At 45.2% G+C, this 15716-nt stretch overlaps 1 protein-coding gene across 1 annotated transcript in view; it reads left to right on the top strand.

Annotated features, from left to right (window-relative positions):
- LOC149307775 (tumor protein p73-like) overlaps positions 1 to 15716 on the top strand; it is a 42454-nt gene that overhangs the window by 6346 nt on the left and 20392 nt on the right. Inside the window, exon 4 of the mRNA XM_089536936.1 lies at positions 7242 to 7487. Within this exon, the coding sequence (XP_089393062.1) occupies positions 7242 to 7487 (246 nt within the window). The remainder of the gene's footprint in view (positions 1 to 7241; positions 7488 to 15716) is intronic.

Here is a 15716-nt window from a genome sequence, read left to right as displayed (position 1 = left end):
TCTGCTCCCTCCCTATGGAAAACCATTGGTACTGTCCAATGCATCACTGGGCAAGTCTAGGCCTGCCTTCCCTTTTAATGAATAGTCATGAGAGAGGGAAAGGGGTGGATATAAGTTTTGTTGTTAGATGCAGCTAGATGACAGAACTAAGGTGTTGTTGGGGGGGTGGGCAATGCAAGCAAAATAACCAGCCACCTAAGTAGCCAGCCCCGCATCTCTGTGTCGCCCTTTTCCCTGTTCGAATGCAGAGTGCTTCTCCAGCCAGGTTAGCGTGCCACTTGATGCCACGGCGACGTTGACCCCATGATTCCAGCAGCGGGGAATTGCCCTGTTACTTGCAAACCCCACGAAGACTAAAATGCTGTACGTTAGCAACCCCATGCAGCACTACACCACGGTAGGTGCCACCTTTTCTTTCCTTGGGGTGATGGAGTCAGTGGAGAAGGTGATAGAGCAGTGATGGAGAACCTTTTACAGACCGAGTGCCCAAACTGCAACACGGACCCCACTTATTTATTGCAAAGTGCCACGTCCCTCTGGCTTTCTAGTAAGAAACTCTGGCAAACTCTGTGCTAGGGCGACAGCATGTGTGCCCACAGAGAGGGCTCTGAGTGCCACCTCTGGCATGCGTGCCATAGGTTCACCATCACTGTGATAGAGCATAGCTAGACCAACCCAACTCAACTCAACCCAACCCAACCCAACTCTACTCAACCCTACTCAACCCAACTCAACCCAACCCAATGGCGGAACCCGTGGGATACTTGAGGAAAGCCAGCAAAGGGTGTAAGTTGGGGTGAGTGGTGGCCATTGAAAGAGAACTGGGTTTGCTTTGTTGATGCATGCGCTTCTTAATGCATTGGGAAGAAGCTGCAATCTTTCTCTGGACGCTTGCTGTTGAGCAAAGGAGGTTGTTTCTTCCCAGAAGGTCATCCTTTTGAACCATAATGGCTCACCTCTCCAACATCAAGCTCTTGGTCGGGTCAAGTATATAGAGAGGTCTTGTAGCACCTTTGAGACAAAGAAGTTGGCAGCATGAGCTTTCATAGACTATGGTCTACTTCCTCAGATAGTTGGTCAGGTCTTCATATCTGGTGTCTTTCTTTTACTAAAACAATGGCTCAATAATGTCTTTTAACTTCAGTCTTTAATGTCTCCACCAACTGAAGTGATGGTTGAAGCCGCCTTGTGATTCCCACATGTCCGACTGGATTGCTTCTCCAATGCTTTCCCTTCCTTTGTAAGAGTTCTTGGAGGAAGGAAGAGAAGAGATGCTCAAGAACTGAGCTCCAAAAAACCTTCCCTGGCACATTGTGAACTTTTGATGATGGTTGTCCCACTATATCCATGGATTCTTTATCCGTGGATTCAACCATCCACAGCTTGAGAATATTCAAAACTAAATGTAAACATAGCGCTGTACATAAAATAGAATAAAATGAAATAAAAATGGACCTGCCAGTGGCGTACATTGTAGATTGATTTTCTTCCGATCTTCTTTCTTAACAGTCCAGCTCTCACATCTGTACATTGTAATGGGGAATACAATGCTTTATATGTGAAGTCAAAGGCTTTCATGGCCGGCGTCCATAGTTTTTTGTGTGTTTTTCGGGCGATGTGGCCATGTTCTAGAAGAGTTTATTCCTGACGTTTCGCCAGCATCTTCTCCGAAGATGCCAGCCACAGATGCTGGTGAAACGTCAGGAATAAACTCTTCTAGAACATGGCCACATTGCCGCTCTCCCCGTTCTTAATATTCCTCTGATTTTCCAGCTGCAGTCACCATTTCTATTAATATTTCATCCCAGATATGAGAACTCTTTTACTGTTTCTATTTCTTCATTGTCATTACTGTTGTGTTCTTTATTTTTCAACAGTAGGCTTGCCTTTGCGCTTTCTTCTCGGATCTTCCTTAGTCGGCGTCTCGGGTCCGTGAGCTTTTCCGCTAGTATTATGGTGTTGTGCCATAATACTCATTGGGTACCAAACACTATTACACCTATTTATTGCTCCGCCGTATAATGGGACTGACTCAGAACCGTTGGAGTAATTGGCATGAGTCAGTGTCGCTGTCTCTGATGCCGTGTTGTGTGTGTATGTGCCATGTGTTTTCTGTAACCTTAGGAGATAATTGCTCAGTGAGATTACAGTATGCTTAACTAATTCCTGCAATGGCCAGAATCGTGCGCGCGCGCATGTGTGTGCATGTAGTGCATTTTAAAATGTATTTATTTATAATAAGTAATATTTATCACATTTTCACATAAACCAATTTATAATATTCATATTCCAAGAAAATTAATATTATTTTGTATCATTCCCCCTTCTTTACACCTTCTTTAAGCTTGATTTCATCGTCCGTTGGTGGATTTCTGTTAGCCATGGTTCTTCCTTCCTAAAATGTCTTGTATCAAAGAAAATTACAACTTGTCAATTTATACATCTATATGAAGTCGAAGGCTTTCATGGCCAGCATCCATAAGTTTTTGTGCATTTTTGGGGGGATTTGGCCATGTTCAAGAAGAGTTTATTCCTTTGGTGATGTCTCTGTGAGAGTGATTGCTGAATCCATGCCTCCTTTGCTGCATGTATCTCTCGTGTAACGTAAAAGTACTCACCAATCTTTATTCATTTGCTTGCTTTAATAGTCCTGTCGCAAGGGAGAGCAGACTTCAGGCTGCCAGAGTCTTCATTGTTTTGGATACTGAGGCTAAGGAGTTTATCACATTGGGGTTGATTTCAGCATTAAAGAGAGATTAAAGCGCATTAAAAGCATCCTGCAAATGAAACGGAAATGGCAAGTAATCGCACGAATGGTTATCACACGCAAATAAAGTAATATCGGAAATGCACTGTCGCTGAAATCCTGAAACTAAAAAGATGCACAATAATGCTTCTTTGTGACTGCTTTAATGGCGGGTTTTGTGCGCCGTCATGAGAAATCGTTAAACGTAATTGCGCAATTTTTCTGGGATATTCATGGGATGAACTCCCCGTCTCCTTCGTGTGATAAACTCCTAAGTCAGTCTTAGGGTGACCCGATGTCTTAAGAGCAAAGGAGGAGAAGCCACTGTAAAATGTAAGACATTCCAGAAAAATGTAGGGCTGTCCCAAACAGAAGCTTTAGCTGCTGTGGAATCCTGGGATTTGCAGTTTGCGGAGGCACCACAGCACTTTGACAGGGAAGAAAAATCCCAGATAAGACAAACCCAAAATCCCATAGCACTGAGCAGCTGCACCACTTTAACTGCCATCCTATGCAATTCTGGGATTTGACTCCATCCTATGCAATTCTGGCTCCATCCTATGCAGTTCTGGGATTTGTAGTTTAGGGAGGCATTTAGCCTTCTCTTTCCGGTGCCACAGCAAAATATAATTTTCAGCAGCATGGAGCCATGGTAGTTAAAGTGGTGTCAATCTGGATTATTTCTGCAGTGCGGACGCAACCATCAACAATGAGTTGGGACCATGACTAGAAGCAAATGGATCAGATAAAGATTCAAAGGCTCCCAATTGGATCGCTGGGGATCCTTTTTGCCTCTGAAATAAATTCAGTACAAAGCATAAGCATCCTGGGATGGGACCACGGTGCGGAAGGGCAAAGCATTTTTTTTTCCGGGGAGAAAAGAGGTGTTCTGTGTCGGCGCATGTTTCGTCTTGTCCCAAATTCCAGCAGTTACTCACCGAACAGTGATGATATTGTGGGAGACACAACACGCTGGAGGTCTTAGCTGACATGGATGGCTCATGTGGGTACATATCTCTTTTTGAAAAAAGAAAGCTATTATAGTACAACATCAGAAAGTGATCCGTGGGTGAGGTTCAAAAAATCCCAAGTTATAACATGTTCCTTGATTCCAAAGTCTGGTTCGGTTTTCAGAATTTCAGATTGAAGGCACGTTGATGGGAAGGGAAGGGTCGATGGAGGGTACTTTATTGAACCCTTTTTGTCATGCGCGATTGGGGAGCGGAGAAATAAAAACCCAAGCCGTTGTTGCCCCATCTTCGCACAATTTTGCTTCATCCGGTGTGCTATCTCAACCATATTTTCAACTGTGAAGGAGATTGGAAATTTATCCCATGAATATCCCAGGAAATCGCGTAACGTTTTCACACAACGTCGCACAATACCCGCCATTAAAGTGGTCACAAAGAAGCATTAACACACGTCTTGTTGCTTTCCAGATTTCAGCGGCATTGCATTTGTGACATCACTTTATTGGCGCAATCGTTGGTGCAATTGCTCGCCATTTGAGCTTCATTTGCGGGGATGCTTTAAATGCGTTTTAATCTCTCTTTAATGCTGAAAGCAGCCCCATTGTTATAAACTCCGATGGTTTGTTTGCTTTATCAGTTCTTCCAGGAAAGGTTGCCTGTGGAGTAATGGAGACAAAACATTGGATCAGAATGCAGAAATCTTAAACTCCATGTATTTGGACTTTTTAGTCCAATGCAACTCTGTGACCAACGTCTGGTGGAAGTTGACCATAGATTTGCATTGGAGGATCTAAAAACGCCTACATCATTGTGTTCTCTGGGGATTTCTAGGTCCTCCAGCATGACTCTATGGCAGTGATGGTGAACCTTTCAAAGGCTGAGTGCCCAAAGTGCAACCCAAAACCCACTTATTTATTGCAAAGTGCCATGTCCCTCTGGCTTTCTAGTAACAAACTCTGGCAAACTCTGTACTGGGGCGATGGCATATGTGCCCACAGAGAGGGCTCTGAGTGCCACCTCTGGCACGCGTGCCATAGGTTCGCCATCACTGCTCTATGGTCAATGTCTGACAGAGCCATGACGGTGCATCAGAGCTCTGATAGAGAAGGCTAAATATCTCACAAAACTACACATCTCCTAATTCTATAGCATTGAGCCAGGACAGTTAAAGCAGTGTCAAAATGCACTATTTCTGCAATACAGACAGCACCCACTCCTCTCCAGTCCGAAATAACATCTGCTCCCCATTGAAGTAGATCTGGGGAGGAATGGCGGGGGGCTTCCAAAGAAGGTTGATCTTTGCCCTGTTTCCACCATTTGAGTGTGTTTGTTCCTTTTGGAAGACCTAACATGCAGGAGCAGATCCCTTGCAAGTCTGAAAACAGCCTTGTTCGAACACGTCCGTCATCTGCCTCAAAGACCTCGGCGATGGGAAGGTGGGAGATAAATAGGTTAAACAAATACAAATGTATTCGGCGGGAAGGGTGAGATACCAGAGCTCAAAGTTATTTTTTTGGGGGAAGGACACAACATCAAGAATACCTCTGCCACAAATAGTTGCGTCGGCTTGGGAATGGTAGTGCTGTTGCCACGCTGCAGGAATAATGCAGTTTGACCACACAGTGTGATGCAGCAGCTAGTAAAGCCATTGCAATCCTAGGCTGTATCAATGGGAGTCTAGATCAAGGGAGAAATAGTATCACTCTATTCTGCTTTGGTTAGACCTCACCTGGAATACTGGGTCCAGTTCTGGGCTCCACAATTCAAAAAGGATGTTGAGAAACTGGAGCATGTCCAAAGGAGGGTGACTAAAATGGTGAAAGGTCTGGAAACCATAAAGCCCTATGAGGGAGCTGGGGATGTTTAGCCTGGAGAAGATATGGTTAAGGGGTGATATGATAGCCCTGTTTAAATATTTGAAGGGGTGTCATGGTCTCATGCTGAGGATGGAGCAAGCTTATTTTCTGCTGCTCCAGAGAATAGGACCCAGAACAATGGATGCAAGCTACAGGAGAAGAGATTCCACCTAAACATTGGGAAGACTTCCTGGGAGTAAGAGATCTTTGACAGCGGAAGACACAGAGTATAGTGGAGTTTCCGTCTTTGGAGGTTTTGAAACAGAGGTTGGATGGCTGTCTGTCACTGGGAATGCTTGGACTGGGAGATCCTGCATGGCAGAATGGATGGTCCTTGCTGCAAAGTTCAGAGTGCAAGAGCAGTTTGCACTTAACTAAGCAGATTGAGAAATGAGAGAAGAGGGCAGAACCTTGCCCTTTCCAGTAGGCTTGGGCAAAAGCAAACTGATGCAGCCTCTTCTAGCTTATCTGTTCATCATTAATAATGTTTGCCATCTTGATCACACTCTGATGTTGCTTGGCCACATGTATCCCAGTTTTTAGGGGTGCCATGTTGGCGGGTATGTTTCCCCAAGTGGAAACTGTTTCACCCTATAGGTCTACAGTTCCCACCATCCAGCATTGACATGTACTGTGGATGATGGGAGCAGTATGCTTCCCCAACTGGTCTATAATTCCCACCATCCCAATCCAGCATGACATATGCTGTGGATGATGGGAAAGGTATGCTTCCCCAACTGGTCTATAGTTCCCACCATCCCAATCCAGCATGACATGTACTGTGGATGATGGGAAAGGTATGCTTCCCCAACTGGTCTATAATTCCCACCATCCCAATCCAGCATGACATGTACTGTGGATGATGGGAAAGGTATGCTTCCCCAACTGGTCTATAGTTCCCACCATCCCAATCCAGCATGATATGTACTGTGGATGATGGGAAAGGTATGCTTCCCCAACTGGTCACCCTACAGGTATCTTAGTTTATAGTTCCCACCATCCAGCATGACATATACTGTGGATGATGGGGAAGGTATGCCTCCCCAACTGGTCTACAGTTCCACCACCCCAATTCAGCATGTCATGTACTATGAATGATGGGAGAGATATGCTTCTCCAACTGGTCACTCTACAGGTGTCTTCACCTACAGTTCCCATCATCCCAATCCAGCATGACTTTTACTGTGGATGATGGGAGAGGCGGTCAGGAGGCCGGCAGGTTGGGGAAAGTGGCTTTTGAGTAAATCCTTGTCCAGGCTACTTTAGGTTTACTTTTGGCATTGCAGATCGAACCGAGGAATGAGGTCACCCTGTCAAGTGTATCCTTCTCTGTGTTGTGCACAAGCGGAGACTTGTTTTTCTCCCTCTGTGTGTATAGAAGTGATGGAGGGAGGGGGACACAAAACACAAAGCGCAGCCCGAAGACCCCCTCAGAGGTATTTCCCATTCCACACCAGTCCCAGGAGCGAAGGCTGCCCCTTTTCGGCTGCCTGTCGGAACAAGACACCTGGAGAAGTTTTGCCAAAGGTGTGCAAGTGGGGCTGCTGCAGCTGCCGCCTTAAGTTTTCCAAGCCTCTAACCTGGCAGTGTCATTTCTCCCCATCTCTTCCTTTCCTTCCTTTCCTTCCACTCCACCTCTGCCTCCTCCCCTTCTTTGCTTTCCTCCAGTCCCAGTTTAATTTGCTGAACAACAGCATGGATCAGAGCACTGACAGCCGGGCCGCCTCCTCAAGCCCTTATAGCTCGGAGCACGCCTCCAATGTCCCAACGCTCTCGCCTTATTCGCAACCCAGCTCCACCTTCGACACCATGTCCCCGGCACCTGTCATCCCGTCCAACACCGACTACCCGGGGCCGCACCACTTCGAAGTCACCTTCCAGCAATCCAGTACGGCGAAATCGGCCACCTGGACGGTAAGTTGCATGCTTGCCTTTTTGTGTGCCTCTCGAATGGTCTTGCGTGGTCCAAAGGCCCATTGCCCAAATTGTTTGGCATAGTCTACCAAATCAGACCCTTGGTGCGACCATCAGAGTAGAGTCGGTCCTCCGTATCCAAGGATTCTTTATCCACTGCTTGAAAACATTCCAAAAAAAGTATAAATCCCAACTTGATTTGGCCATTTTATGTAAGAGACATCATTTTACTGTGCCATTGTATTTAATGGGGCTTGAGCATCCATGGATTTTGGGTCTGGGAACCGAACAAGGTCCCACTGCATTTCCCGATGCCCACACTGGCTCACCGGAGTTTCATAGGAGGTCTCTATGAGCTCTGCCTAGAGATTCAGAACTTGAACCTGGGACCTTCTGCAGGCAAAGCATCGGCTCTGCCATTGAGCTATGGCACTTTGCCGAAAACAATGCAAGATTCTACTGTGTGTGGTTTTGAATAGAGGGCTAACACAGCTGGGAACATAGGAAGAGCATTGATCCATCTAGCTTGGTGCTGTCGACAAGGACTGGCTGACAGTTTCAGACAGAGGACTTTCCCAGGGAAATGTCACAGAGGATCTTTGGCACACAGATGTATGTTCTACTCCAAGGTACGCAATGTTCTACCTTCCCCGTGTGTATTCATTCCCACTGTTGATATGGTTACTTTGGAATATGTCAAGATACCTAAACAGTTCTCTGCCTAACAGTTTTGGGAATTTGGTATCACTGTGCCCATTTTACAGAATCTGCCTATCAGTCATCTAGCTGTCTGTCTCACTATATCTGTTGCTGGAATTCAGAGGCATCGCAGTGAGCTTTTGGAACATCAGTTTGAAAAAGGTTCTTGCAGCACCTTTGGTGTGAAAGAAATGGTAAGCTTTTGTAGACATGGTCTCCTTCCTCAGATGCATGGGATGAACTATTGCCGAAGAAGGATCTTTATAATGAGACATTGCAATGGCTATTCATGCAGTCTGGTTATAAAAGTCCTTCCTCGGCTCCAGTTTACTCCAGGCATCTGAGGAAGGAGATCAAGGCTATGAAAGCTCATGCTACAACTTCTTTTGCATGGTTAGTCTCAAAGGTGCTGCAAGATCCCTTTGGTCTCTATCATCAAGCTAAGAAACCACTTCCAGAATCCCGTCTTACTGGGATGAGCAAGAAACTGGGTTATGGCTATACTGATATGATTTGCTGGTCATCTGTAGCATCTACTGTATATCCCATCTTTCTTCTAACATGGAGTTGTATGCAGCAGTTCTTGGGCAGCTTCCCATCTGAGCATTGACCAGATTGGTACCTGCTTAGTTTTGGCAACTAGCTTGCTATGTTGTGTGCCTTTCAACTCCAAGTTTGGCCCTGGCTTCATTCTTAGCATCTCTTAGCATTGAGTTGTGTGGGACAGAGGGAATGAGAGGGACATTGCAGAAAACACTTGGGGTTGGGGGAACCTGCACTTTGTTGTTGTTGGTTGCTATATGCTATATTCAAGTTGTTTCCGACTTAGCGGCAACACTGAGTTTTCTTGGCAAGTTTCTTCAGAGAAGTTTTTCCATTGCCATCCCCTGAGGCTGAGAGAGTGTGACTTGCCCAAAGTCATCCAGTGGGTTTCATGGCTAGGATTCAAACCCTAGCCAGCAAAGTCATAGTCCAGTACTCAAACCACTAAGTCATGCTGGCTCTCTGCTCTAATGCAAGTCCCTGGGATTTGGGGGAATGCAAGTCCCATCTCTGCATGCAGGTGTGTTCTTTCCTATATGAATGGGGCTACCATATGGAAATCCATAGCCCCATCTAGCTCCTGTGATGAACAGACTCTAGACCTTTTGTGGGTTTTTTGGGCTATGTGGCCATGTTCTAGAAGAGTTTATTCTTGATGTTTCGCCAGAATCTGTGGCTGGCATCTCAGATGCTGGCAAAACGTCAGGTATAAACTCTTCTCGAACATGGCCACATAGCCCGAAAAACCCACAAAAAACTATGGATGCTGGCCATGAAAGCCTTCGGCTTCACAGACTCTAGACACTCTGCGCATACACCTAGGATCCCTTCATACACATGGGATCTATCGTGATGATGAGAAAGAGCCTTGGTTTAGTGTCACAAGGGGGCAGCAGGGAGGTCTGACCCTGCAAGCCAATGCTGTCATATGGGAGCATCCCTTTATGCTCTTCCTTCTAAGTACATTGATGCTAGCTGTTCTGTTGCGCCTCTGCTTTTGGTGGGAAGGCAAAATTGGGTCCCTTATCCTTAATGGATAATGGTTCAGACTATGCTTACCTGAGACTTACAGGTAAATGTAAGATATATCTTTGTGAATTTTCCCATTGCACAGACCTTAAACTTATTTATTGCTGAAAGTCCAACCAAACGTTGTTACCTGGAGAGAGTGAAGAAGTTACCAATACATATTGAGTCTCCCTTATCTGAAATGCTTGGGACCTGAAGTGTTTTAGATTTTGGATGTTTTGGTTTTTAAATACCTGTATTTGCATATAGGTGCATAGTGAGATATCTCAGAGGTGGGACCCAGGTCTAAACACAAAATTCATTGATGGTTCATATACTGCTTATACGTATAGCCTGAAGATGAAAATAAGTACATAGGAGTTTATAACACGAAGGAGATTGGGAGTTTATCCCATGAATATCCCAGAAAAATTGCTTAACGATTTCACACACCACCGCACAAAACTCACCATTAAAATTCACAAAGAAGCATTAATGCACATCTTTTTACTTTTGGGATTTCAGTGACAATGCATTTCTGATATCATTTTACTTGTGCAATTGAATGTGATAATCATTTGCACACTTACTCGCCATTTCCGCTTCATTTGCGGGGTGCTTTAAATGAGCTTTAATCTAATGTCGAAATCTGCCCCAGTCTAATAAACTCCATAGTTGCAATGGCATCTTCAGATACACTTTGTGTTTGTGTTTTGCTTCTAGAGCAGCAGGAAACAAGCTTGCGCCTTCTTCCATATAACATCCCTTCAGATATTTGAACTTGGCCTAACTTGGCTGTTAGGTCAATCAATCAATCAATCAATCAATCTTTATTTATGGTCACTAGACCCATTGAAGCATATAGTAACTTAGATCACGTAAATGGAAAGGTTGCATAACATACAAACCAATATAAAATAGAGAGATGGCATTAAAATACATTAAAAATACAAAAAGTTTAGCCTCAGTGGATTGCCTTACCTGCGCATGTCTTGATTTGGAAGGAATAGTCCTGGTTTGTCATCCCAGGTTTTCAGCTGGTTTTATAATGTTCTAGTTTCTTATGGCTCCATGTGAAACTGGGTTATTTTTGTGGCTTTCACATTTGGCCCGAATGCCCTTGGTGCAGTTTGCAGGGGGCTACCAAAAAACCTCACTTAACCCAGTATATTCGATACCGGGGTTTTTCCCATGTCTTTTTTAAAGAGCTACAATGAACAAATCTTTGGTAACGTGAGTATGCTACCGAATCGATTCGAATTGCGGCGTATCGTTCTCGAAAATGGAGGCGCCTCCATTTTAAACCGAAACGATGCAAGTGTAAATGGTGACAGGGTTTAAATGTCACAGAGAGATTCAGTACCGTAAAACGTAGTGGGAACACTGATCCGGGATTTCATCAGTGCGGAGATCCAGATCTCCTCGACACGAAACTGTAAGTGCGAATGCCCCCATTATTTATATAAGTAGACAATCTGTGGTCCCTCTTCAAACTACAAATCTAGAATTCTATATGATGCTCCATGGCTGTTAAAGTGGGGTCAAACTGTTATTCTTGGGATGTCCCCAGCAAATAGGTCTTCCCTGTAGTGGTTTCACCTCATTTGGCCAATACTGGGTCCAAAGAGAGGCCCAAGCAGGGACGTAGCCAAGGGGGGGGGGTTCTTGGGGTCCAGACCCCCCCCTTCCATTAGAAAAATGAATGGTGGGTGCTGCTGCGCCACCGCGCCCAAGGCCCATTATAATGGTGGCACTTAGTCTGGACCCCCCCCCTTCCTAAAATCCTGGCTATGTCCCTGGCCCAAGGTGATATGGAGTGTGATGCAGCAGCTAAAAAGGCCAATGTGATTTTAGGATGCATCAATAGAAGTAAAGTGTCTAGGTCAACGTAAGTCATAGTGCCACTCTGTTCTGCTTTGGTCAGACCTCACCTGGAATACTGTGTCCAGTTCTAGGCTCCACAATTCAAAAAGGACGTTGAGAAACTGGAGCCATGTGTCCAAAGGAGGGCGACTAAAATGGTGAAGGGTCTGGAAACCATAAAGCTCTATGAGGAAGGACTTAGGGAGCTGGGGATGTTTAGCTTGGAGAAGAGAAGGTTAAGAGGTGATATGAGAGCCCTGTTTAAATACTTGAAAGGATGTCATATTGAGGAGGGAGCGAGCTTGTTTTCTGATGCTCCAGAGACTAGGACCCGGAGCAATGGATTCAAACTGGAATAGAGAATCCACCTCAACATTAGGAAGAACTTCCTGATGCTAAGACTTGTTTGATAGTGGAAGAGGCTGCCTTGGCATGTGGTAGAGTCTCCTTCTTTGGAGGTTTTTAAACACAGGTTGGATGTAAAGTCAAAGGCTTTCACAGCCGGCATCCATAGTTTTTTGTGGGTTTTTCAGGCTATGTGGCTGTGTTATAGAAGAGTTTATTCCTGATGTTTCGCCAGCATCTGTGGCTGGCATCTTCAGAAGATGATGCCAGCCACAGATGCTGGCGAAACATCATGAATAAACTCTTCTATAGCATGGCCACATAGCCTGGAAAACCCACAAAACGCTACAGACTGGATGGCCATTTGTTGGGAGTACTTGGATCTTGTCTTCCTGCATGGCAGAATGGGGTTGGATTGGATGGCCTTTGGAGACTCTTCCAACTCTAGGATTCTAGGATGCTACGATCCAGAATGCAAAGCATTGGTTGGGTTTGTTTGTTTATTCCGCCTTCTGCTACACCTTGTTTGATGATGGTGGCAGTGATGCTGATGCGCCTCTGCATCTGGTGAATGTGAAACAAGGACTTGGCGGAGTCAACTCAAGCAGCCGTTCCAAGCCTTCGCAGCATCCCTCCCTCTGCTATGCCCCTCAGCCATGCTTTCTCTTCATAGCGGGTGGGAGGCCAGAGAGAGAGAGAGGCTGGGCTCTCTCTTGCACATGGCATGATGGAGCATGTTGGTACCCCAACTCGAAGGTGCAAAGCTATCAGGCCCTTGGCTTGCCGGAGCTGCCTGGACCTGTCAGAGCCGGGAGCCGATCACAGCTGCCATGCCTCCCTCGCCACGCCAGCCAGCTGGTAACTGATAGATAATTAGTATTTTTCTCAAGTCTCCGTTCAGCAGCCATAGAAGCAGCCCACTGGTACCCACCGTCTCCCTTTGGAAAAAAGAAATGCCAGGATGCTTGAAGTGCAAAGAGAGCCTTTGGCCTCCTACGTCTTGCAAGCCACGGAGAGGAGAGGTGTGTGCTCTCCTTTCAAAGGCTGGTGTTGTCTAAGGATGCAAACCTTGGATGGTCTACATATTAGCAATAGCAGCAATAGCAGCTTCATTTATATACCTCTTCATACCGTCTAAGCAGTTGACAACTGTAAGCTAATTCCCTATGATCTCGTCTCTTAGGTGAAGTGAGTAAATGGGTCCTATTAATATCAGTGGTTCTTTGCTGGGCATCCTATGCAGACCCAAGGACTGTGGTCTCTTCTGTACTATACAGTTATGGCATTTTGTTACTACTGGCGTTTGGTTTCCCGTGGATAACAAAATCCATGGATGCCCACGTCCCATTAAATACAATGGCATAGTAAAATGGTGTCCCTTATATAAAATGGAAAACCAAGGTTTGCTATTTGGAATTTATACTTTTTAAAAATATTTTCGTGCCATAGATGTTTGAACACGTGGATAAAAAATCCATAGATAAGGAGGACCAACAGTACTGTAATTGCCATGGTTGCATCCTGCAGAGTCCTAGGTTTAGTAGTTTGGTGGGGCATTTGAGGTCTCCGGCAGAGAATTACAGCCAGCCCTCCATATCCATGGATTTGTTATCCATGGATTCAAACCTCCGCAGATTCAAAATATTTCTTAAAATAAATGAATTCCAAAAATCAAACTGTGATTTCGGCATTTGATATAAGCGATACCATTTTACTATGCCATTGTATGTAACGGGACAAGAGCATGCATGGATTTTGGTATCTGTGCAGGGTTCCTGGAACCAAACCACAGCGGATACCAAGGACCCACTGTATAAATCCCCAGGAATCTATAAATGGCAGTTAAAGTGGCATCGAAGTGCTATAACTGTGTAGTGTGAAAGACAAAAGTCCCTGATCTAATGGCTTTACAATATGCATGGATTGTACAATATATAAATACATGGATTTGTAGTTGGTTGACCAGCCAAACCCAAAGGGTGCCCAACAATGGCTCCTCTTCTTCATCCTGGAAAGAAGTGACCATTGGGGTGCCACAGGGGTCTGTCCTGGGCACAGTGCTATTTAACATCTTTATCAATGATTTGGATGAAGGAATAGAAGGCATGCTTCTCAAATTTGCAGATGACACCAAATTAGGAGGAGTAGCTAATACCCCAGAGGACAGGATCAAAATTTAACCTTAATAGATTAGAAAACTGGGCCAAATCTAACAAAATGAGGGGCAAATGTTAGGTACTGCACTTAGGGTGAAAAAAATGAAATGCATAGATACAGGATGGGGGACACCTGGCTTAAGGAGACTACATCTGGTGGGATCTAGGCGTCGTAGTAGACCACAAACTGAACATGAGTCAGCAGTGTGATGCGGCAGCTAACAAGGCCAATGCAATTTTAGGCTGTATCAATAGAAGTATAGTGTCTAGATCAAGGGAAGTAATAATCCCACTCTATTCTGCTTTGGTCAGGCCTCACTTGGAATAATACTGTGTCCAGTTCTGGCCAAAACAATTCAAAAAGGATATTGGCAAACTAAAGTGTGTCCAAAGGAGGGCCACCAAAATGGTGAAAGGTCTGGAAACCTGCTAAGCGGAACAAGTGCAACAGTTGTCTTTGTTGACGTCATCTGGAAGACGTTTTGTTTGTTTGTTTGACTGTCTCCAGTTACACGACTGGGATCAGACCTGATCCTCTGTTGCATTAGAACGGATTAAGGACATTAGTCATAAAATCCCACAAATTCTCCGCTAGATCCATCCAGACAAGGCAGCAGTGTCTTGGTGGAATGCTCTTTTTAATGGTTTTGTTTTTCAGGCTCAAGACGCAGACGGTTCAACATCGCACGCCTTGTGTCACCTAGCAAAAGGTGGATCTCCCCCTTTGCCATACTTTAAAATTCCCCATCTGTAAAACTGGCAGACTATAAATCAAACTATAAATCCCAGGATTCCATAGGAGAGAGCCAGGACTGGTGCAAAACTAATATAATGGCACTTCATATTTATTGTCAGTGCAACACTTGGAGAAAAGAAAGGACCAAGAGGGAGGTTTTTTAGAGCAGAAAGGAAACAAAAGCCATTTTATCTTGTGCACAAAACCTGCCTTCTCTGAGCCACCTGCCTTACAAGCCCTTCTTCCCCCCTTTCTTGCAATTTGGTGGACATTTCACTCTTATGCGCCACCGACATAATAATGAGAAAGAAAACACGAACCTGGCGGTAGGCATGTGTTCTCCTCTCCCCGGATCCGTCCTAACAGATTTGGCCAAGCTGGTTAACGGTATTTGCGGTCTGCAAGATCCTACATGTCGGAGGGAAACGACAGACACATTATTATCACCTCTCCATCGCGCTTTGCCCGAACCTGCCTTGGGAAAGGGGCTCCGCAGCTGCTTGTTTGGGGAACGTGGGGGAAATTAGCAGCCCCAAGGCACCGCTTTTCTTCTTTTTCTTTTCTTGCTCATCCTGCTCCCTCTTCCCGGGCCATTGGGTTTCTTGGGATCCATTGACTGCAGCCCTCAGTATCAGTCTAGAGGAGAAGTGGAGTGAGGAGAGGGCAATGTGGAAGGAAAGAAGGAAGGGAGGGAGGGAGGGAGGGAGGGAGGGAGGGAGGAAGGAAGGAGACTGAAAAGATAGACAGAAAGGTGATTGGAAGGAAGGAGATTGAGAAGATAGACAGATGATTGATTGAAAAGGAAGGAAGGAAGGAAGGAAGGAAGGAAGGAAGGAAGGAAGGAGATTGAGAAGATAGACAGAGGAAGGAAGGAAGGAA

The sequence above is a fragment of the Sceloporus occidentalis genome, unplaced genomic scaffold (assembly GCF_023333645.1).
Source record: "Sceloporus occidentalis isolate IW3139 unplaced genomic scaffold, rSceOcc1.0.p SCAF_8, whole genome shotgun sequence".
In the NCBI taxonomy this organism is placed as follows: domain Eukaryota; kingdom Metazoa; phylum Chordata; class Lepidosauria; order Squamata; family Phrynosomatidae; genus Sceloporus; species Sceloporus occidentalis.
The sequence above is the reverse complement of the archived record's forward strand: the minus strand, read 5'-3'. Positions and strand labels throughout refer to the sequence as shown.